The sequence below is a fragment of the Aulonocara stuartgranti genome (assembly GCF_965226115.1).
Source record: "Aulonocara stuartgranti genome assembly, chromosome: 18".
Classification (NCBI taxonomy): Eukaryota; Metazoa; Chordata; class Actinopteri; order Cichliformes; family Cichlidae; genus Aulonocara; species Aulonocara stuartgranti.
The window spans coordinates 35,502,198-35,527,361 of record NC_138954.1 but is presented as its reverse complement, the minus strand read 5'-3'; the positions used below and the strand labels follow the sequence as shown (position 1 = coordinate 35,527,361).

The following is a 25,164-nucleotide window of genomic DNA, read 5'->3' as shown; positions in this document are numbered from 1 at the left end:
AAGGGGAAGTTTAGTGCAGAGCTGCACAGGAAACCAGACACAAAAAAGAGGAACTAAGTAAACGGTGTGTCGGTGTGACGTAGTGCAGAAATATATATATATATATATATATATATATATATATATATATATATATATATATATATATATATGGATTTAGCTGCAGAAAATTCAGACCTGAGCATGTGTGTTCAGTCTCCATTTCCAGAAATGTAAAATAAAGATTTTTTGAGCTTTACCACTCTGAGTTCAGTCTTTCTCTGAAGGGAGGTCAGCAGCTGATGGATGGATGGCTTTGACAAAGAAAAGGTCATTAGCAATAGGCCACAAAGGAGGTGGAACTCTTCTGAATCTGGAGAAGGAAAATTCAGTGATGCAAGCTCTGACAAAGTGTCTGGTGACTTAGGGGCAGACTCCCTAAAAACATTCATAAAACATACAATTTAATGTTAGTAGCTCTTGAAAGGTGTGAGGGACCTAAAACACAGGAAAAAAAATACAATCCTGTCTTTGTGTTTGAAAGGCAAGCACAATCATAGCCCCTCTCATTTGCTGTCATGTTATTAACTGTTATTTTTAACTGCAATTTTTGTTTTATGTTATTTTAAACCAGTAGTTTTGTAAATAAATCACATTTTTCAAATAATAATGAGCACATAGAAGTGGCTTTGGTGGCTGTGGTTCTGACTTTATTTAGGCGCACGATTGAACATTTCATAAAACAATGAAACAAATTAATATGAGTTAATAACACATTTACCTTCCAGTCTGGATTTTTAGCTTACAGGTCACACACATGAACTCATTAGCACTAACCCACTGAGATGCATCTGGAGTTAGATTCAAAGCAACATTTAGCTCTTTTTATAAAATAAATCACCAATCTGGAACATTGTTAAATGGAAAAACATTACTGCTCATTGACGTATGACACTTGAAAGTAACACAAATGGTCGTTTTATAGTAGCTAAAACAAAACCCCACTCTAAACCTGTATGGGTCCTTACTGACCAGTTAAGAGGTTTACTTATATTCACTTTTGCAACCTACTTGCCAGCTTGTCCAAACTAAGGTGAATCCAAAGATGAACCAAATCAGGTTCCACTGGGAGAATGCTTGAAAGCTGAGACTTGAGAGAAGACAGAAGACAGACCCTTGGATGATGTGGAAGCATATAAATACTACCGACGTGAACAAGTTTGGTTTTATCATTCTGACAATTCTTACATCGTTCTAGTGTCTGTCACGTTTAAAAATGTATATTTCAGGCATCTGACGCCTCCTTATTGAGGTTTGCAGGCATGTCCCACAGGGAAGAGCCAGGAAACGCTGGAGAGATCATTGTTCTCAGCTGATCTGGGAACACCCTGGTGTTCCCCTGGACACGCTAGAAGAAGTTGCTGGAGAGAGGGAGGTCTGGGCTTCTCTGCTGGGGCTGAGGCCCCAGATAAGTGGAAGAAACTGGATGGTTGAATATTATGCACACATACACACACATCACCAATTGTTTAACTAAATATATTTCTCAAGGTGCCGTTGACTTGAAATTCCCACCAGATTGCAGCAACAACCCATCCAGTCCACACATGCAGAGAAACAGACGTAATAATGAGAAAATGACATGGGAAAAAAAACTACTTACTGAAATGTAACAACAAGCCTCTGTTGAGATCACAGCTTCAAGACACCTTTTGTATGAAAACGTCAGCAGCACCTTTAGAAATACATTGACAAGTGACATGTTCAATAATATTTGGCTTAACTGAACTAATATTCAGTTCAATTTCCTCTCAGCTCTCGTTAAAGAGAGACGGTGGCTGCTTGTCAAGGATGCTAGCCAGTGTTTTAAATGGCTGCCCCCAGTCGCCAAGCGAGCTAAAATCCCCTAAACTGTCAAGTACAAAAGAGTCCTCTATGGATGAGAGAGAACGCGCCTCTGAGCCATCCCCCTCGTATGCGTAGGTTGCCAGTGAATCAGCAGGTAGGGCCGCGTACCCCTGCTGGCTCTCCTTCAGTCGGTGTTCAATGACCTCTCTGATCAATTCAGCATCGCCTTGGGTCGCCCTGCCGCGGCAGAAGAGTGGAGGCTTGTTCCCGGTGGCGATGAAGCTGGCTGTTTGCAGATGGATGTCAGGTGACCTGACATTGTCACAGTGGGTGCTGAGATGCATCAGAATGCCGTCGCCATAGCCATTTTTCTTCTTGTTGGAGATGCTGCTGTGGTCTGTTTTGCACAAGGTGCCCATGTGAAACGCGTCAGTGTCAGCCTCGCCACCTCCCTCGTCGTCATAGTGAATGACATTATCACGGATGTCTTCTTTTGATCTCATCAGCGTGTCTTTCACTTTCTGGGGCCTCTGACTCATGTATAACACTGACATACCTGCAAGGCAGAAAACAGAGAGAAGCACTGGTTACCATGGTGACCACACATACATGATCCTTAAAAATATAAATGTATAAAACATTACATGGTGCAATCAAATCTGCTGGATTTTAGATCAATGTTTGGACAATACTTTAGGAACGTGTTGCAATGCAGTATACCCCACTGAGGTTCAAACACCAGGATGGGCAAGACAGGCACCATAAGGGGTCATCCACCCAGTGTTTTGTCATTTTTCTGCATTTATTGAGTCGTTTACTGTATTGTATCTAGTTTCAGTTTATTGCTTGTGTCCTGTTGTATTCATGCCTCCTATTGTTGTTTATCTTGGTCTCTGTGTTTTGTCCTTTAGTCTCGTGTGTGAAGTAAGTCTTGTGTTTGTTCACGGACCTTCGATCTGGTGTTTCCTGTGGTTGTCGTCCCTCTGTGCCTTTGTGTCTCATTTTCCCTGATTTGTTCTCTTGTGTCCCTGATCTCATCCGTCTCTCTGTGCTGTCCTGTCTGGTCCTCCTGTTAAACTAACCATGGTTCCTTGTTCAGACTAGTGGTGTGTTTATTGCGTGTCTCATCATGTTATAGTTTCCAGCTGTATCCCACCCTTTGCATCTTTTGTTGTTATTCTTTCCAGTTTGGATTCAGGAGACAGACACTATCTCTACTTTCAAGATTAGGCTTCAAACTTTCCTTTTTGCTAAAGCATATAGTTAGGGCTGGACCAGGTGACCCTGAATCCTCCCTTAGTTATGATGCAATAGACGTAGGCTGCTGGGGGATTCCCATGATGCACTGGGTGTTTCTTCTTCACTCACTGTGTGTTAACAGACCTCTCTGCATTGAATCATATCTGTTATTAACCTCTGTCTCTCTTCCACAGCATGTCTTTATCCTGTCTTCCCTGAGTCTGGTTCTGTCGGAGGTTTCTTCCTGTTAAAAGGGAGTTTTTTCTTCCCACTGTCGCCAAAGTGCTGCTCATAGGGGGTCATATGATTGTTGGGTTTTTCTCTGTATCTATGAAGCGCCTTGAGGCGACTTTTGTTGTGATTTGGCGCTATATAAATAAAATTGAATTGAATTGAATTCTGGTAAGTATATATTGTTCGAGTCGCCCCTTGCTCTCTGTCGTGTGGTCCCTCACACCTTCATGCTGTGTGTCCTGTATGGATCACTGCAGCCCTCCATCCATCATTACATCAAAACTCTTCCACATCCTGCAGGTTTTCTAAACAATGTTTCTTTGCTTTTCAATAACAGTCTTGTAAAAGCAACATTGTATTCAAAGCCATCCAGTTCTGTGTACGCAGTAAAAGTGATGAAGTTCTTTATTTATTCATTTATCTACTTCAGGTTTATTATCAGCCCTAATTTAAAACATCAGATTACCTGAACAGGCTGAGAACCAGAGTAATATGCTCAGGTTCAGCATCAGTTTGTCATCATCAAGCTCAAAACCTTAGAGCTCCTTATATTCATATGGAATTTGCACATTGTATTTTCACCTGTATGTCCAATATAAACAGAATGTTTATAACAAAAAATAAATACATAAATTGATTTGCTTGTGACCTGGTGGGAGGTTAATAAAATATTAACTGGTCTGTTGTGCCAAGAATGATTTTCTTCATTAAACAACATTAAGAAAGATTTTTAGGCTACCTAATGTCAACAGTGCAAAAAGTAAAATTCAGTCAGAACACACTGCACATAAGACTGCAGTTTGCAGTGCTAACCCCAGAGTTTGAGTGTTTATACATGACACAACATTATAGCGAGACTAGCTTACCAATCAGCAGAGCAATGCTCAGAAGAATAGCCAACAAAGCTTGAGCACTGAGCTCAGCGGGCAGGAACATGGCCACTGGTGAGCAGGTCAGAGGTGAGCCCACAGTCTCACAGGAACACACTCTGATGGTCAGGGTAGCTGTGCTGCTCTGAGCGGGGTAACCGCTGTCCTCAACTACAACAGGAAGGATGTAGACATCCTGCAGCCGCCGCTGGAAAGCTGAATGTCGAGTCACAATCCCAGCAGTGTTGTCTGTAAGATCAACAGGGATGCTGCGTTATTATTACATTACATACAACAACTATGTACAACATCATGCATAGTAACATAATAATTACTGCTAATTAATAATTGGACTGGTCAGGTAATAATTGGTATGTAAGCCAGGTATAAACACTCTCAGGCTTGCTTTCATTGAAATGAAACAAGTAAGTTGGCAGTTTGGCTTAAATTAGTCCTAAAAGCAAAGCATAAGAGGGACCAGAGGGACAACTGGGACCTCTGGTATCATTTAGCATTTATACAGACAGTAGATAAAATGTTATACTGTTATACTGCATGCTGGTCGACATGCAGAATTTACAATAAGTAACAGTACGCAGCAGTAACAGCAGATGGAGATTTGTGATTTCAAGGCAACATTAAATAATCACAGGACAGCATTACAACTGATATTATTCATACATTTTTAATGTAAATACATATTAGCCGTCAATTTTAATCCTTCTGGTGATTACAGACTCTGGAATGTAGTTCATATGTTTTTTTGCTCATTACCAACTTCTTGCCTTTTATACAAGTTGGTAATATAATTTGAAGTAACGCAACTTCTGTATGTGTGTCCACTTCACACTTTGAAGAGGCACACGGTGGACAGGCATGTTTTCCTGTGAGACGGGGCTACTGTCCTTAACATCAGTTTCAATGTGGTCTCATGCACCATTATTCACAGGGCCCATGATTTGACACACTGTATTTCTGTAACACAAGTTTTATTTTTAGACATTAAAGAAGCTTCTTCAGTTCTAAGAGTCAAATGGTGGAGAGTCCCAGATTTAAAACGCAGTGGGACTTTCCCCCCAAAGAGGGACAAAGGACCCCCTGATGATCACATGAGCTAAGGTGTGAAAATGGGTGTGGGTCCCAATCAGGCAGGATTTCAGGTGAGCTCATTGTGAAACCTGGCCCCACCCTGTTTGGTCTCTCCGATGTAGAGGTCTGGGCATTCCTCGCTACACTGTACAGCATACACCACATTGTTAAGTCTGTGTCTTGGAGTTTTGTCTTTCGGGTGAACCAGTTTCTGTCTGAGCGTGTTGCTGGGTCTGAAGTACACCGGGATGTCGTGCTTGGCGAAAACTCCTGAGTTTCTCTGATACACCGGCTACATAGGGGATGACAATGTTGTTGGGTCTGTCTTTCTTATTCTCCCTCGCTGGTGTCTGGTCTTCTTTTCTGTGCCTCTTTGCTGACTTTATAAACTCTCAGTTAGGATAACTACATGTTTTGAGTGCTTCCTTTACATGTGTGTGTTCCTTCTTTCTCCCTTCAGGCTTAGAGGGAACATGTTCAGGGAACTGAAGAAGCTTCTTGGATGAGAGGTGAAACGTCTTCAAGCAACTCAAAGAAGTCCAGACGCTTTTTTTTCCAAGCTCCTTAGACTACGATGACCTGGATGACTGAGAACCTTCACAGACATATTTAGACATTAAAGTGTTATTTAGGTTGACACGCGTTTTGTTCCAAACCACACTGGTATCTCACTAAGGGGGAAGTGCCCTCTGGCGTGAACAATCACAGAAGCTCAACTACCACCATGCCTGTCCAAGACAGACCAATCACTTCACAGACACAGGGTCCCTCCTTTTCCAGGAGTGGGAGTGGTGTTTGCGAGTGGTGGTGGGCCCAAAAATCGATTCTTTCCTTTCCCATCGATGTAGGAAAATCCCAGTGGCTAATTCGGCAAAGCCACTGCTTGCTAGGGGGAAATGGTCAAGGACCTGGAGGCGGAGTTTACTCCTCTCTTCAATCTGCCCCTTGACTTTAAATATCTGGTTGAAGAGAGGAGAAAACCTCTTGAACTGGAAAAAAAGAATTAAGATGAGGAAGAGGATGTTAATATGGATATCCTTGGAGATGAAAACAAGCAGGACAAAGTTAATGCCGTTCTGCCTTCTACCCAGGCATCGCAGCCTGGCAGCTCCACCGGTGGGGAAACTGAGGTCGATTTACATGAGATAGGTGTCATGGTCCTGGGCCATGTGGGCCCAGTATTCTTAGTTTCTTGTATTTTTGTATTTCATTCCTTATTTAGGCCATGTTTCCTAAGTTGTCCTGTTGTGTTGTTCCTTATTTGACTTCCCCTTGTGACTTTTATCCCCTGTGTGCCCCTCTATGTATCTGTGAGCCCTCATCTCCCCTCCTTGTTTCATTCCATGTTTCCCCAGCCCACTATGCCCGCGCTCTCTCTCTCCTCCTGTTTGCACCTGTGTACTTCCTGTTTTACTTTGACAGTCTCCCGTCAGTGTTGTTTACTCCTGCCATGTCTTGTTATGTTTATCTGTGTCAGCTGTGTTCCCATGTGTGGCCACTTCCCCTGATCATCCCTCTTGTGTATTTAGTCTCTGTGTTTCATGTAGTCTGTGTCGCGTCGTCTGTGTTCTCACCCCCATGTTTTCACGATCAGTCTTTTGTGATCATCTTCGTCTCAGAGTTCTCTTAGTTTGTCACAGTATTAGTTTTCCCAGTTTAGTTATAGTTTAGCCACGCTATCCCTGCTGTGTTTGTATTCCTGGTCTTCAGTCATATTAAAGGCTCGCTTTCTGTTAAACTCACTCCCGTCTACTCACTTGTGTACGCTCCTGGGTCCATTACACACACCACCGCACGACCTGCCTCTGCAGACCGTGACAATAGGTAATCGTGCAGCAGCCACGCTGTCCATTAGACGGCCTGCAGCGCAGAATGACAGGGGGGAGGAGAGGGATCTGTCTGACAGGAAAATATTGCCTGCTTGTCAGACACTCTCCAGTCCTCCACCAAGCGGCTGATTCCTGCTGTCGTGGCATGTATGCAGGAAATGAGGGGTTACTGGGATAAAACCTTTCACCACAGAGTTTCCATCAAGTCTTACTCTGGTCTGGAGATCGCTGACGGTAAAATTTTGGGGCTCGCTGAACTCCCGGCGGTGGAGCAGCTCGTGCATTTCATCCCCACCAAACCACCCACACTCACCTGGGTGGGTCTAACCCTCCCAGGTGAGACGGAGCCTTTCACAGCCTCCATGTATCAAAATGTTTATAAATCAGCAGCTCAGTCAATAAAAATTCTGACACGGTCACACTGGACATGAGCCATCTGCTTGATAAGGTACCCTGAGTCCTACTGTTTGCAAGGAGAAGTGTATCATCGCTGATATATCTGACTGAAGACTCTCTGCACCATAAACATGTCACAGGTACAAAGAGCACTACAAATGGGAAAAACTCTGTTTATGGTTGATCTCAGAGATGCATGTGCATCTCCCACACAACACAAAAGCTGTAGTTACTCTTTAGTAGCCGCTACTCTTTGACTTACTTCCATAATCTCTAACAGTGAAGTTTCTGTTTCGGAGCTCCTTGGAGGACTTGAAGAAGAACCTCTGGCCTACAGGGGGCTGGTCCTCGTCCACAGCGCCAACTGTCTGGATCACCTGCTCAGCAAAACAGGAAGATTGTGTGCTAAACACACTCAAGAAAAACACAGAACAACTTGTGAACTGAAAATATCTGGATTCACCACACGGGTTTAGTCTGTGCTGATGCAGTGCACACCTACTCCCGATGACAACCTCACACTACCCCCACGAAACAGAAATATTCTCAGTTGAGTAAAAACAATTGTTGTCATCACGTAGTTACAGGACAAGGTTGCTGAGTGCTGAAGCCGGTGCTCAGTTCCAAACCTCCTCTTACACCAACATCAGCACAAACACTGCATGGGGAGCTTCATGTCAAGGATTTCCATGGCTGAGCTATGGAAATCCTTGACTATTGCCCAGTTAATGTATTTAACAAATACCTGTGATGAAGATCTTTGTATGTGCTGTAGCTCAGCATACCTGTCCAGCTCTGGAGTTCTCACAGACGAATGTATCTGAAGGAGCAGTGAGCTGAGGAGGGAACTCATTCACATCCAGGACGTTGACCTTCACTAACACTTCTGCAGACAGCGAAGGATTATCTGTGAGGGTCAGCATGAAGCCGTGTATAATTAGTGTGACAGCCAAATATATTCATCACAGCCAGTGTGACCCGAACATCCTGTGGGCTTCAAACTACCATTAGCTTGGCTCTGATTTTTGAGTAGGTCACCTGCAAAGAATACATTAGGTAACAATTGTGGGCATGTCCTGCAAACGTTTCTTTACTTCCAGCTCCACATTTTTTACTCAACTCTAATCAAGTAACTCTGCATGAATCACAATGTTGCATATATGTGCAACAGCACAGGGAACCGCAGAGAAAAGGCAAACATCGAAAAGCTATTCACTGATTTGATAAAGATTATCGAGTAGCAGCCCACTTTAATGATATGAAACATGATGCAGCATCATCACAGTTTTGTGCCATTGAACATGTTCCAGTGCCTCCAACAGTGGAAACCATGACTTATCATTGAAGAGAGGCATTCTGGGTATTCACCTTACAGACGCTGTCATCTAAAGGACTGAATCATGAACTTGTTCTCAGTGTTATGTTCTAGTTTCTACATGATCTTATTTTTTTCAATACATGACAGTGATTTTTATAAGCTGTGATGACTGCGGTTTTTAATAAGTAGTAATTTATGGATGTTTTCGATGGTCCGGTTCTATACAAAAATACACAAAAAGAGAAAATGAGGAACCCTTTTCCCACATCACTGTATGTAAAGTGTGAATCGTGAGGGGATAGTGTTCTGTTTTGTTCACACTGCATTTGTTTCTTGTCACTTAATACAGTGAAGACAAATATATAACACGCAAAACACTTATTGGCTAGAAGAAACAATTATTGGTACATTTCTGTTGCAGGGCTAACTCAGTGAGAAATACCAAGAATCTAGAATAACCAATGAACCCATCTCCACTAACTGCATGTCTTTGGAGTGCAGAGTCAAAGTGAACCCATGCAGCCACACGGAGAACATGCAGACGATACATTAAACGTCCCGATGGTGGATTTAAACCTGGGACCTTATAGCTGTGAGGCAGCAGTGCTAAGAACAAGCTTTGAAAAAAGAAAAAAGGAAGGATTCATGTTTTTTACGTTTGTGAGGTCTGAAAAGTAAATTAAATTTGTATATTATACTAAATCCCTCATTCTAAATCGACTCCTGGGTCCTCGCAAAGCAGGATTTTCTATATAAGAAAATGCAGTCTTGGTGAATAGTGTGCCCCCTGATAAGAACACTTTTCTTATACGAGTTTTCTCCCATTGATAACTTATCACTCAACATTTATGTTGGAATTTCTAACTAACATTTGTTTAGTTGATGAGATGGTTATGAGATGACCTGTTTGCACAGTTAGTGTCTGTACAGTTTCTGACACACAAGTATACTGTTGGTGGTTGTGTGTAGTTATTGGTGTGGAATACTTACTAAGTTTGGTTGCCACCACAGTGATATTGTGCTGAACAGCTGTCTCTCTGTCCAAGTATTCATTAGTGGATATGATTCCTTCCACCGTCTCAATGTCAAAAAAGCTGTCAGAGCCAGTCTGCCACTCCAGAGAATACCTGCACACATCAGACAGTCCATGGACTTTAACTTCATTTTACATTTTTATAGAAATTTAATTTGGTCAACCAGACATAAAAACTAATTGCATGTATAAACTCATCAGTCAAATAAAAAAGAACTTTTAAAAATATTACTGACTGGTTTTAAAAGCTTTTTCTGCCTGAAAGTTATACGTCTGCAGTGATCTGTCAGTTCGTGGTAATTAATCAATAGTTTCACTTCAGAGTTCTTAACGTGCTTTTTATATGGAATCATATTTGATTATTTAACAAATTAACTCTCTTAATTGGTTAAACTGTTACTTGGTGAACAAGAATCCAATTCAAACTATGATGTAGAACAACATCGTTACAATTTCCAGCCTTCCAGGAAATGAATAATACTGTTAACAATACTTAAAAAAATAAACAGTCTGTTGACATAATTCCACAGATCTGTGAAGCGCTTTCCACCTGACAGCACTGCTACTAGCATCCAGGTCATAAGCGGTCACTGAGCCAATGATGGTTCCTGGGGGAGTGTCCTCGTACACGTCCAAAGAATAGTAAGGCGTGGTGAAGACAGGAGGCTCGTCCACATCCAGTACGTTAATTTCGACTGTCACAGAGTCCTTGAAGGGCCCCAGATGGAGGAAACGGGGATCTAGCTCTGCATTAAATGCTTCCACCTTGAAAGTATAGGACGCCTGGGTTTCATAGTCAAGAGTCTGGAAAACATGGGAAGAAATCCACTGAGATGAAGCAAAAAATTCAGAGCAATCCTTATATTACCTCATGTCTGCAGAGAGAGGACGCCCACAGGCCGTCTACAGTGATTTTAACTAAAATACTTTCTGAAGTATAATTTTAGGACCATCTGGGAACTTTTTAAAAAGATAACTACGGAAATTTTTGTTTTTGCGGTCCAAACAAAAATATCAATCCAGCGCAAAGAAGACTATTACAAAGCAATGCTTCTGTCCTGACATTTGTATGGAATCATTCTGGAGACGATGTCTTATCCGTGTTATTGGTTTTGAACATACCACAGCAAAATTAAATAAAGCTCGACCCACGACTGTTGACGCTTGGAAAACCTTCTCATCCAGAGTTATCTCCTGGAAGAGGCAATAATTGGTTTTAACTTTGTGTTGTTGTGTCTTTTCTTTGCTGTCCCTATGCCTTGTTTGCTAATGTTTGCTTTGCTACTGCAGTTTACAGTTGTACTGTATATGTCTGTACCCCCCCCCCCCCCCAACCCCGTTTTAAATCAATAAAATGTTGATCACAAAAAAAAAATCAATCCAGTATGAAAGTTAAATAAAAATGACATTTTATTCATGTATGTGACTGTGATTGTTTAAAAGGTATTCTGCATGCTTTATTTCACAGTAATTGTGTTGTAAAATGAAACTATATGCCATTAAGAAAATGTTTTTACTTCCCTTTTGCAATGTGAAGTTTTTTATTACGTGTGCTCAAATATGGGAGCACTGAACTTCATTTTGATGGCATCAAAGACGAGTGAAAATCTCTGGCATTTATCTTTAAAATTTGAATTTAACAGTCCAATCAAATTCCTGTATTTTAAACCACAGTATATGTAGAATTAGTCAGTCGGCTGACATGTTTATCATCTCATTGTACAGGACAGAAAAATGCCCCCCCCCCCAGAGTGTGAATGTTGGTTAGTTTACACTTGAGTTTAGAAGTGGGTGTAAATGAGGCTATACAGCGCTTTGAGTACTCCGGGAGAATAGAAAATGGCTATATAAAAATCAATTCATTTACCAAACGTGGTTCATAGTTCTAAATGCTTTAAATTGTCAGTGAGAATAGAGAAACGCTTTTGGCTGACACGAGTATTTGACCAGTCCACACACACCGTTGGCTGCTGCGGCTGCCTGCGTTTACCTGGGAGTACAAAAGGCTGAGGATTCTTCACTCATGTTCGACTCTCTTGAACAGACGTAGGCTGTCCCTCCTGCCTCTGCCTTTGTGCCGCTGCCTTTTGAGCCTCTGTTTTTTGAGTTGTGGCCTTTGAGATGACTCGTGTTCTATTAGTGTTCTTGTGTTATTTGAAAATTTGAGAGTTGTTTTTTTGTTTGAATTGCCTCAGTGCCTAGTGAGTCGTTTCACTATGTGTTTTCAGTTGTGGTAATAAACCTTGTGTTTTTTTAATCTGCCCCCCCCCCCCCCCGTCTCTGGGCTCATTTATGTTACCTCCCCTTGAAAAAGAGCCGAACACAAGCGCTCTGACATTTCCTGTGAGAGATAAAGAAATGGAGGCGTAGACGAAGTCAAAGAAACCAAATTAGAAATGATGCATCTGAGAGGGTAGTTGTTTTTTATGAACACCTGCCTTGACTGGTTGTGGAATAAATACAATGAACACAATGTGAAGAGCTTACAGATAGCTTTTAGGACTTAGGATTATTTAAAAGGGAATCAAAATGGTTCCATCCATAAATGCATGAACAATTTTTTCAATATCACTCTTAGACACCGTGTTTTTAATTTTAGCAATATTATGCAGATCAAAAATGCAGTCTTAGACACAAAACAACTTCAAGGTTTCTAATGGTACTATAGATCCAGGTAATGACAACTATGATAAATTGACTGGTTCTTATATACACTAGCACTTCTCTGCTCTACTTAACCACTTTACACACAAGTGTATGTAACCCAGTAGCTTTTGTTGTTATTCTTTCTTGCTTTCTCTTTATTTGTATAAATGTATTTCCACTCTCTTATTTTGAAAAGACAAATTTATTTTGAAAGAAGTGTGATCCTCTATCAAACTTTATTTTTCTTTTTACGGATCACATTGGGTAATGGCCATTTCATTTGTTGGAAGCGGTTTCAGTCCCGCCTTCCAAGCACCGGACCACCATTACACACGAGCTTGGTTTTTTGCACGTGGAAGGTAGACGAGACAGGCTTCGGATGGTCTGTGCGGAATTTTCTGTCATTTTGGCTAGGTGTTCTGTTCGTGTGATAAAGCAACTAAGATTTTGGATTCTCTCCGGATAGAGGTAGCGAGCCTGTGCCCAGACTAAACTAATCTCTCCCTCAAGAGAGGCATAAAAGTGGTAACACACAAACCACAAAACCAAGGAAAAAAGAACTAGACTAGTAAGAAACCCTGACTAGACTAATAAGGAATCCAGACCTGACAAATGACCAGAAATTGAAATATTGAGCTCAGTAGGTTATTTTTGTTATGCCGGCTTATCATTACTATTACTGCTGTTATTGTGGAATTTGTGTCTGATTTACTGGGGCGATCGTGGCTCAAGAGTTGGGAGTTCGCCTTGTAATCGGAGGGTTGCCGGTTCGAGCCCCGGCTTGGACAGTCTCGGTCGTTGTGTCCTTGGGCAAGACACTTCACCCGTTGCCTACTGGTGGTGGTCAGAGGGCCTGGTGGCGCCAGTGTCCGGCAGCCTCGCCTCTGTCAGTGCGCCCCAGGGTGGCTGTGGCTACTTAGGGACTAGTAAAGTGCTATGCAAATACAGGCCATTTAATTTTCAATTCTGTACAAAATAATAACCATTGTTGCTCATTTCCTGTCTCCAGCCATTTCACTCCACGGTCACCTCATTTCCTATTGTAATCCTGCTAAACCTAGTCTGTAGTTTTGGCTGTTCTAAACTATTTAGAGTGAGTCAGGGGTCACATATAATTGCTTTCTATCTAATGTTTTCAATCCATTTCATGTACACATCCATGTCTTTATCTCTCAAAGGAAAGTCAGAGAGTTTGTCCTGCACTCATCACTGTGTAGTCCTGGTCAAATACTCGTGTCAGCCAAATATGTCTTTTATTCAACAAAATAACAAAATTGTCACCAGAGCACAAAGTATGAAGGAATGAATACAGTACAAAGTACAATAGTCCCTTACATGGTATTACCCCAGTGACAGCAATTACAATGGACCAGACAGTCAGTTAGTGTTTCTCTGTTCTCACTGACAATTTAACACATTTAGAACTATGAACCACATTTAACAATGTGGCTGTGAAGCAGTCTCAGGCTACGTTCACACTGCAGGCGAAAGCGCATCAAATCCGACTTTTTTGACCCTATGCGACCCATCTATCCGATCATGGCACAAATCCAATATTTTCAAATCTGACCTGGGTCACTTTCGTATGTGGTACTGAATCTGATACATATCTGATGTTGTAGAAAGCGACTGCTGTTTGATGGTCACGTCGCATTAAATCCGTCTTTTACGTCACTGACACAAGACAGACGCCAATTATCAGAAGACAAACGAGAAAGCATGGCGGCCATTGTTAAAGCAAAGGCTCTTTTTTTTCTCAGTGTCTTTTCTTTAATTAATTTTTCAAAATTCTGTCGGTTACGACTGTGCAGAAATTGATCGACTGCTGCAACAACACCTACTAGCTCTGTAGCCGCCATTTTTACTTCTGTTGTGTGTGACGTCTTCTTTTGCGCACGTGTGACGCTTTGAGGGCCGTGAACCGTTCACACTGGAGCGCGTTTGCTGTCACATTTTATTCGTAGTGTGAAAAACAGACAAAAATTTTTTGGATTTGATCAAAAAATCAGAATTGAGCATTAAGACCTGCAGTGTGAACGTGGCCTAATTCATATGATTTAAAGAACTTTGCATCAGCATAAAACAATCTTTCCATCATCAGCTTGAAGACATAAAATAAAGTGCTGTGTGAATGGATCAATGCTTTGCAGCAGGAAGCACTTAGAAAGCAACTAACGTGCACTAAAGGGTGAATTGACCTTTTTCAGAACAATTATCCCTTCTTGACTTTGACCATTACAGATGATGTCAAACACGTTGCCCTCATCTCCTGGAACAATGGCATACTCCACCCGTGCGTTGCTGCCTACATCCAAATCCTGGGCTTGAATTCGTCCCACAGCTGCACCCAATGATGCTGACTCTGGTACATGAAGATTAAAAATACCTTAAAGAGTAAGAAAGATCAGTAAAAAGAGACAACCAATTAAACACTATTATTAGTCCAACGTAACTGAATGAATGAATGAGTAGATTTTTTTAAACAATGAGCAAATTAGATATTGCTAAGAGTTTGTTACTCTTAGTGAAGCGTGGAGGGTTGTCATTGACATCAGTCAGGGTGATATTGATGATGGTGGTGGAGGCCAGTCCCCCCAGTTGACCACCCATATCCTTGGCCTGGAGAAGAACCTGGTATTCCTCTTTCACCTCACGGTCCATGTTGGCCAGAGCTGTCCGAATTATACCTGAAAGGATTTGATTTAACATTTTAGACCTCACTATAACAAAGAAGAAAGACAAAGATGAATCTGGCTTTAGTCTACACACGCTGTATGCCTATGCCTAATTTTGCCTCAGTGTATCTAAGTGCTTCCCACATTTGAATATTTTTTGTATATTTGTCACAAAAAATGTAAATATTAGACAGAGATGATGCAAGTAAACACAAAATGCAGTTTCTAAATGAAGGTGTTTATTATTAAGGGGGGAAAAAGCCAAAATGGCCCTGTGTGAAAAAGTGATCCCCCTCCCCCATAAAACTGCTACAGGCATCCCCAGACGAGTTACAAACAACAGTGACGTCTCTAACTGGTGAAAAGTTTGAATGGTTGACTGCAGCCAAATCCACCATTACAAGACCAAAACCAGTTGCTCCTGCACTGAACGATGACCTTGAAAACCGCTCACAGAGAGTTAATCTCTGTATACTAAACATTCCTGAAGGGAGCAAACATGGCAGGGACCCTCTAAAGTTTATGTTGGAGGTATCAATGCAGGCAATGGGCCCCAGTCTTCCCTACGTCATCTGAACTGGAAAGAGTCCAACAAACCCCGACCGACCTCCAGATCCAGTGAAAGGTCATAACCCCCACACTATCCTGGTCAGCTTCTCCGTATTCCCACAGAAAGAAGCTGCACTGCGCTGGGCCACAAACTACAAGCTTAAACATCAAGGTACCACTAAAAGGGTCTATCAAGACATCAGTGCACTGTTCAAAGCAAGCCCTGTATCAGAGAAATGTTAGACTCCACCCAGCATGGCTGCGTGTGATGTGACCTGATAGGCTCAGATGTTTCATGACCAGAGGATCAGTAAATAGTAAGACTACATGTATGGCACTCTGATTTAAACAGCCTGAAGATGATTAATCATCTAAGCTTGAGTATGTGCTCATTTTCATCCTTTCATAGTAATCAGTGAAACTCAAGATCCGGACACTCATTAACGTTATTGTTGGGTTATTCAGCATCATCCTACATGCAGGTGCGTACATAATATAATAAGGTTGTATACCTTATTATATTTGACTTTTGATCTAAAACAAGGCAAAACATAAAATTATATATAATTATATATACAAATACTCTGTCTACTTGGAAGGCTTTCTTAAATTAATAGAAGGCAAGAAGAGTGCTGGCTATGAGTGATTTTGTGAGCTATCTAATTTAAAGTTAACAGTTCATGTGTATAATGTCTGTTTCTTTACAGTAGATGTTTGCTGTGGTGGATGAAGCAGCTACAAAGTTTGCTTTTCTTCACACATGAGTTTAACCTGGACCAGGTGACCCTGAATCCTCCCTTAGTTATGCTGCAATAGACGTAGGCTGCTGGGGATTCCCATGATGCATTGAGTTTTTCCTTTCCAGTCACCTTTCTCACTCACTGTGTGTTAACAGACCTCTCTGCACTGAATCATATCTGTTATTAACCTCTGTCTCTCTTCCACAGCATGTCTTTATCCTGTCTTCCTTCTCTCACCCCAACCAATCACAGCAGATGGCCCCGCCCCTCCCTGAGCCTGGTTCTGCTGGAGGTTTCTTCCTGTTAAAAGGGAGTTTTTCCTTCCCACTGTCGCCAAAGTGCTGCTCATAGGGGGTCATATGATTGTTGGGTTTTTCTCTGGATGTATTATTGTAGGGTCTACCTTACAGTATAAAGCTCCTTGAGGCGACTGATGTTGCAATTTGATGCTGTATAAATGTCTTTTTCTCTTTAAGACTCTCCTGTAATTTAATTTAACTGGTACGTGTTATGTTAGAATTTAGAATCAGTGCTTGCTCATAGGGGGTCATATGATTGTTGGGTTTTTCTCTGTATCTACTGCACAATATAAAGCGCCTTGAGGTGACTTTTGTTGTGATTTGGCGCTATATAAATAAAATTGAATTGAAATTGAATTGAATGAGTTTAACGTGCGGTTTGATGAAGGACGCCCGGCAGCTTTTTCCCAATAAAGGTCTTTACAGGAACAAAAGCTGCTGTTTTTTCACTATATGTGTGCTCCTATGTTTCTATTGCAGGTCTATATTTACATTGACCTGCAATAGAAACAGTCACAACGTAAAGCTCATGTTTCCATGGTAACTTGTCTTTGTGGTGCTTGTTTTATCAGGGGTAGGACTGGGGAGTAACTCGTGAGGTATCATGAAGTGAACTGAATTCATGCGACGTCTGAGTTCTGTTAGTACAACTGTATCAATTATTCTTGCTTTGTAACAGAAACGTTCCAGCTGCTGTCCTGTCACCTGTTTTGGGGTCCACAGAGAAGTAGGGCTGGCCGTGAAGGATGCTGTAGACAACGCGAGCACTGTTGCCATACGTGGGGTCATCTGCATCTGTGGCAGTCACCTGTGTCACGTAGGTTCCTAAACAAACACAAACATGTTTGCACAGATTATGTTAATACAGATTACGTTTCTCTCTAGAAACTGAAAAGCAGCGACGTCTGCGTGCTACACACCTGCTGACCGTGCTCTGTGACTTTACTTGGCCTGTCACTTTGTGGCTGAGCTGTTGTCACTCCTACTCTCTTCCACATCGTTATAATACCACTAATCACTAACTGTGGAATATTAAGTGGTGATAAAATTTCACAGCTTAACTTGTTGCACAGATGGCATCCTATCATGGTACCTCGCTGGAATTCACTGAGCTCCAGAGAATGACCCAATATTTCACAAATGTTTGCAGCCTGTTTGATTTTATGCGTCTGTGGCCGTGGAAGTGAACCACTACTGAGGTTCACCATATGTAAGAGGACAATACTGACATTTTTTTTAAAATTCTCCTATAAAGGAAACAGAATGTGGGAAAAATGGGCACAACTTTGCCATCACTGAGTTCACTGACGTAGTTCAATAATGCAGTAATTCCTTGGTGGCCCCAGGGGTGGGTGACATTTGCCACGAGTTCCTGAATATTGTAAGGCTGTTCTGGTTCACACACTTCTGCAACATCACATGGAGATCTAAACACTCCTTAGCCTCCCTGGGAAGGTCTGCCCTTTGTCACTGATTCGGTTCATAATCTTTACAGACAGGATCCAACCAAGTGGTGGAAGGCTTCCAACTTGGTAGCCTCAGAATGTTATATCTGCTTTTTGCAGATGATGCGCCCTGTAGGCGTCATCATGCTGTGGCCTCCAGCTTGCAGTGAAGTGATGTGATTGAAAATTAGCATCTCCATGTCTGAGGCCATGGTCCTCAGCTGGAAAAGGGTGAAGTGTCCTCCCAGGGTCAGGGTAGAGTTGCTGCCCCAGTTGTTAGAGGAATTTTACAGGGAGATTGTAAGATGGGGTCGTGGGTACAGTGAGGAGGACAGTATACCATTGTAGTCATTTGAGATGGGCTCAAAGTAGAGCCACTACTCCTCCACATCAAAAGGAGCCAGAGTTGGTTTGAGCATCTGACTAGGATGCCTTCTGGGTGACCTCTGGCTAAGGTGTTCTTGGCATGTCTCCACGAGGCCCCAGGATAGGAATGGAGAGATCATATCACTCTGCTGGCCTGGGAACACCCCAGTGTTCTCCCAGATATACTGAATGTGATGGCTGGGGAGCAGAGGGTTTTCTGGGTTAAGCTGCCCATGACCTGGTTCGGATAAGCAGAAGAAAATAGATGGATGGATGGATGGATGGATGGAGGATGGATGGATGTATGCCAAGACTTTGGAGAACAAAAAAAGAAAGATCAGATAATTTGATCTTGTAAACACACCCTAAGAAAGCAGTCTTACATATTTGCTTAATATGTGCGTTGAAGGACATGTCCTGGTCAAAAATGACTCCAAGGTTCCTCACAGCGTTACTGGAGGCCAAGGTAATGCCATCCAGAGTAAGAATCTGGTTAGAGACCATATTTCTTAGATTTTCAGGGCCGAGTACAATAACCTCAGTTTTATCTGAATTAAGAAGCAGAAAGTTAGCGGCCATCCAGGTCTTTATGTCTTTAAGACATTCCTGCAGTTTAACTCATTGGTGTGTGTTATCTGGCTTCATGGACAGATAGAGCTGGGTGTCATCTGCATAGCAGTGAAAATGTATGCTATGTCTTCTAATGATGCTGCCTAAGGGAAGCATGTATAATGTAAACAGAATTGGTCCTAGCACTGAACCCTGTGGAACTCCATAATTAACCTCAGTGTGTGAAGAGGACTCTCCATTTACATGCACAAACTGGAGTCTATTAGATAGATATGATACAAACCACTGCAGTGCAGTACCTGTAATACCTACAGCATGTTCTAATCGCTCTAATAGGATATTATGGTCGACAGTATCGAACGCTGCACTGAGGTCTAGCAGGACAAGCACAGAGATGAGTCCACTGTCAGAGGCCATAAGAAGATCATTTGTAACCTTCACTAAAGCTGTTTCTGTGCTGTGATGAGCTCTGAAACCTAAAATCTGATAAATAGGTTGATCATAGCCTGAAGAAGTAATTAATTTTAGGACGTCTTATAAGAATGGGTTCTAAAAGACACAATGATGGTTTGGGGGAAGTAATTACTGAAGTTAATTTAGAAAGATGGAGAAAAAGAGTCTAAATGAATATCAATGGTGCTGAAAGTAGCTAAACATAAATCTAAGTCTGTGAGATGGTTATGAATGGTTCAAATTTTATTTGTGAAGACTGTTACTAGATAAGGTTAAATGAATGCTTGGTTCAACAGAGGTCTGACTTTTTGCGAGCCCTGCTACAGTGCTGAAGAGGAACCTGGGGTTGTTCTTATTTTCTTCGATCAGTGATGGATACTAAAACGTTCTAGCTTTGCAGAAGTTTTTTTCTGTAGAGCAGCAAACTGTTTTTTTCAGGCTAAATGATGATCTTCTAAATAAGATCCCAGTTTCTCTCCAGTTTACAAGTTTTCTGTGTTAAGGTGCATGTTTGACGGTTACACCAGGGAATCAAGAATTTCTGATTTCGGGCTTTCTTTTTCAGAGGAGCTACAGTAGTGGTACGCAGGGAAGATGTAGAATTATTAAGCTCTGTGGGAGTAGGTAACCGCTCTGCATTGTTTTGGCACATGGCACTGAAGAAGAAAACAGTAGAGAGACAGTGGCGCTGTCACTTGGTGTTTGCTCTCTGCAGCAGAGTATTGCTTCCTGTTCCACAGTGTGTAGCTTATCTGTGGAGCCAGTTGATTTAAAAACTTCACCTGCTAATTACATTCACAGTATTCACTATCCCCTACCTTATCGGACCAGGGGTGACATATTCAGCTGCACCTGAGCCAGCCAGCAATCTAAGGAGATCTCCTTAGATTGCTGGCTGGCTCAGTTGTGTCTAAAACACAATGTAGATAACTGGAAAGGTTTCTGGGAAAACCTGGTCTTGTTACGAGAGACTGTCCTGTCTAAAAAATTGGTTTCATTTTTAATATATTTTTGTGCACTGTGTATTTTTTTATACCTAAAATATATTTTCCTTGATAAGGAGTGTACACTTTCATTTATCTTTATGAGTTCTGCTATCTAAATTCTTCATCCACCTACTGCATCCGAGCCTGTAGCTGTCTTACCTGTTGGGGACATCTCTGGGACGCTGGCGCTGTAGGGTCCATCTGGGAACTGAGGTTCATTGTCATTAATATCCTGCACCTTGATGATAAACTCAGACTCTGGCTCAAGAGGGATGCCTGTATGAACGTCAACAGCCTGGGCCTTCAGCGTATAGTACGATTTTTTCTCCCTGCAAAACATCAAGTATTAAATTTACACACACTGAATTCACTGGCACATACTCAACTGATATGATTATGTGTTCAGGCTATGAGTCTCATGGTGTCTCAGCATTGATTCCATGTCAGGCTGCACTCATGCTGCCAAACAGACTGTTAAAGAAAATGGAAATATTAGATGTGCTGTAGATCAAGTAGTGACTCAATTTTGGGACAGGAAAGTGTTTTGTCCATAGAAATGCTCGTCTATTGATGCAAATGCATGAATAAAGGTAGACTTTTATTGGCATAGTCACAGTTTTATACTTACGGGGGTTGTTCATGTGCAAAGCTTAGTTTATCATTTTAGTTAGTTTATCATCATATCAAAGAGGAACTTTCTTTTATGATATGATTTTCTGAATTTTAATGTGACATTAAGATATCCAACAATATCTTATTTATTTAATTGTGGAGGGGTGTGGTTTATGGCTCAGCTGCAGGGGAGGGGTGGAGCAGTGGGTTCAGGGTGTGGTGTCGGGGGAAGCGGACCTGCCCATGCCTTTCCTATTTCAGTCAGATGCGGGGACCTGACGAGAGAGCTGCGTGTGGTGCAGAGCCGATGAGGACAGCTGGAAAGCTGCCCCACTGTTAATAAAAGATCACTGCACTAGCAACGCAGCTACAAAAGTAAACATGTGATAAAAACCTGCAATTGCAAAAAAGCAACAACAACAAAACAACTGCCACTGTTGAATGTGTCCTGTTTAGGTGGAATGGGTTCTCTCTCTTACACACACACACACACACACACACACACACGCACACACACACACGTGCACGCTCGCACGCACACACACACTCTTTAGAGCGTGCTGATTTTGTATAGAATCAATTTATAAATTTGACAGTTTTACTGTGTATTGTATGCAACGAATGACTGCAACACAATGTGATAGCAGCATGTGAATATTATCAAGCCCTCGAGCCGCAACGGTAGAAACTCTGAAGGCAGATGCTACTCATGATTGGTCTTTTTTTCAACGACTCCCAAAGTCTCCAAACAACAGGGCTGGCCGCCCGCAGTGACAGTTCAAGAGAAAGCTGTAATAACACATCTGCAGTTTTAAAGGTAATGCATATGTTCAGTGATGTTTTCTGAGGTCAGCAGCTGTTTCAGGTCTTGAACATCAAACATTCTTGCTCAGGTGACTCAGCTGAAGTTGATCAAGCCTCAGCCTGTTTTGTGGAAAAAAAAAATCGCCTTGAATCTTTTGTGCGTTTTTAAAAAAATCTCAGCCAAAGTCAGCATCTCTGTGGACACAATCATCTCTCTGACAGAAAAAGGTTGATTCTGATTTGTCCAAGTCTCACTTCCCCGTCCATTGCAACTCCTGAGAAAAACAGTTTGGGAGGATGTGCCTTCTCTAGGTTCCTACTTAGATATTACTGTTTTCAGGTGCTTAGTCAGTTTAGACAATATTATTGGGAGGTACTGACCTGTCAAGCACCACCTGTGCATGTATATCTCCTGTCATTTGGTCAATGGTGAAGACAGACCCCACTCCCTCTCCTGAGAGTGTATATTTCACTGCATTATCTCCCTGGTCCATCTCAGTGTGGAGCTGCAGAGGAAATTATGTGTCAGAAAAGCATCACAAATACAAGTATTGTTTTCTTATTTAGGAGATGATATGCACATTAACTGCATCAGTCTTCATTTGTTGTCTATGAGAACGATATGAATACACTGACTAGCTCCTGCATTCGGTACACCTGTTCAGCTGCTTGTTAATGCAAGTATCTAATCAGCATGACATAGTGTGTAATGTGTATCTGTTTGTAAGCATGTAGACTTGGTCAGTATAAGCTGCTGAAGTGGAACAAGAGTGATCTAAGTGACTATGAAGGTGGCATAGTTTGGGAGTGAGGTGGGCTGGGCTTATTTCAGAAGCAGCTATCTGCTGCAGGCCTCGAGGGCCGGAGTTTGAAACCCTGATCTGCTGGGAGTTTCCTGCACACGTTGATGCCAGAGGTCAGTGTAGAATAGTCAGACTGCTCTAACTTTGGTTAATGTTTTTTGTTTGCAAATGAAATCATCATTTAAAACAGTTTTTTTTTTCATTTTTTTGGGTTTATTTGGGTCATCTTTGTCAAATATACATTTTTCACTAACATGCCATTTTTAGTCCAAATCCCATGCTAACTAGAAACATTTGGGTTTAACACTGTAACAGATGAATGAGTTCAGTGTTAACAAGCGTTAACTGTGATTAATTAATTTGAAAAATATAACGCATAAAAAAATAACGCATTTAATAACACTGGCTTGACATATTTGCATTCCAAGCAAAGAGGAACGTTTGTCAATGCACCATTTCCTGGTAGACCGATTACACTGATGCACACATCAGAGCTACAAAGAATAGTGATGGGATTTCCGGCTCTTTCAGCTCCGAACCGGCTCTTCAGGTTGTTTTGTTGCTTTAACTAATTTATTTTTAACAATAATATAAAATTATGCAAAAAAGGAATTACTAATGTAAAAAAAGTCTTTTTATTTATATATGTTTATATATAAATATATACGGTGGCCCCTAGAGACAAAGCACGTACAAACTCCAAAACACATTTCTAGCATGAACTGAACTTCCAAAACAGAGCTACCTAGATCACTTAAATTACACAATTGAAAGCATATTCAATTATCTTGTTTGTGTATTTATACACAAGCACTCACATATATTCAAATAATTAAAAAAAAATGTTTATTTACCTGTTACTACCACACACCAAATCCGGTCGTTGGTACTTGCTGGCTTGTGTAGCCACCAGGTAACACTGCGCCTAGCGTCCTGGAGCACTTCTGTTGTGTTTTGTACGTGCTTTGAAGTTTATGTGCTTTGTCTCTAGCGGCCACCGTAAATATACTTTTATTTATTCACTCCACATAAAATGTAATAAATAAATCATATAATACAAAAACCAACTATTCACATTTGAACTTTTAACTATTTCAATTTTCAGCTTTTTCCTTTTAAACAAATTTAAAGTGAAACAACACAAAACACTGCAAACCACAACACAATTAAATATAAATTATAATATGAAAACAAAAAGAACATGCACATTCTCTGTCATATGGACCTGCATGAATAAACTTTCTGAATCCTTCATCATCTGCAACTGAAAATAGTTGTGGATGATTACTATACCTTTCTAATGTGATGTTGTTGTCCCTGGCTCTCTCTCTCTCTCCCTCCCGCTCTGTTCCTGTGCTACTGAGTGTAACTACCGCCCCTCCCCCCTCTGCCCAGCACAAAGCACAAGGCTCACGTGCGGAGTGAAGCGGAAAAAAGTGCGAGAGAGAGAGGCTGAGAGAGAGAGAGAGAGAGAGAGAGAGAGAAAGGAAAAAAAACCCATGGCTCCCAATAAGGAGCCGGCTCATGTCACCTCAGACTGATCAGAGGCTAATTTGATTTCTAAAGACTATCCAATGGAACCTTGATAAAAGCGTGGTTATGTGCAAACTGTGCAAAAAGGAGTTTGCATACCACCGAAGCACTTCAACCTTACGGCATCATCTAAATGCAAAACATGTTGCAGTGAGTACAGAAACTGTGGGAGCTGTTAGCGCTAGCAGTCCCAGTAACAAGAAAAGGTGTCAGCAGCCTTGAGGTCCTGCTGCAGGAACAGTGTGAAGATGGCACCACAAAGGAGCCAGCAGAGACAAAGAGCCTCCTCCTCCCCTCTGATGAGGAAGAGTTTGCACAGAGCAGAATCCACCATCAGCCAGACAGACTGCCCGCTGCAGTGGTGGTCCAGTCGAGCAGGGACCCACCCACAGCTGTCTGTGATTGGTCCTGCCACTTCTGTCCCATGTGACAGACTGTTCTCACCTGCAGGTCACATAGTAACAAAAAGCTGCTCTGAACACGTGAACAGGCTAGTTTGTAACTGGCTGAAAGAGACGGACAGTAAATAAGCATGGAGGTACTGTGAGTAAATGGACTGGTTCTTATTTAGTGGTTTTCTACTCTGAGCATCAAAGCGCTTTATACAACTAATTCATTCACCCAATCACACAAGCACTTTTTCTAAGCTGTTAGTGCCTATCTAACATTAACATACAATGGATGAGCAACAGGGGGTTAGTATCTTTCCCAAGGATATTTGGCATGAAGACTAGGAGGAAGCCAGGAATCGAACCACCAACCTTCCAATCATTAGATGCTCTACCGCCGGAGCTACATGTTTTATGTTCACTGTTTTAGCCTAATGTACAAAATAATGTTGGCTCAGGT

General features: G+C 41.7%; 1 protein-coding gene across 2 annotated transcripts in view; it reads right to left on the bottom strand.

Moving 5' to 3' along the window:
* Positions 1-693: 693 nt before the first annotated feature.
* LOC309694170 (cadherin-12-like) overlaps positions 694-25,164 on the bottom strand; it is a 36,790-nt gene continuing 12,319 nt past the window's right edge. The window contains exons 4-14 of one of the 2 annotated variants that reach the window (XM_082514012.1): positions 22,361-22,485; positions 20,723-20,892; positions 17,449-17,568; positions 15,000-15,167; positions 14,679-14,866; positions 10,385-10,638; positions 9,792-9,928; positions 8,269-8,390; positions 7,746-7,860; positions 4,167-4,418; positions 694-2,383 (exon numbers count right to left, since the gene is read on the bottom strand). In XM_082514012.1, the coding sequence (XP_082370138.1) occupies positions 1,791-2,383; positions 4,167-4,418; positions 7,746-7,860; positions 8,269-8,390; positions 9,792-9,928; positions 10,385-10,638; positions 14,679-14,866; positions 15,000-15,167; positions 17,449-17,568; positions 20,723-20,892; positions 22,361-22,485 (2,244 nt within the window). In that variant the 3' untranslated portion in view covers positions 694-1,790. The remainder of the gene's footprint in view (positions 2,384-4,166; positions 4,419-7,745; positions 7,861-8,268; positions 8,391-9,791; positions 9,929-10,384; positions 10,639-14,678; positions 14,867-14,999; positions 15,168-17,448; positions 17,569-20,722; positions 20,893-22,360; positions 22,486-25,164) is intronic. The other variant, XM_082514013.1, reaches the window with a different exon arrangement.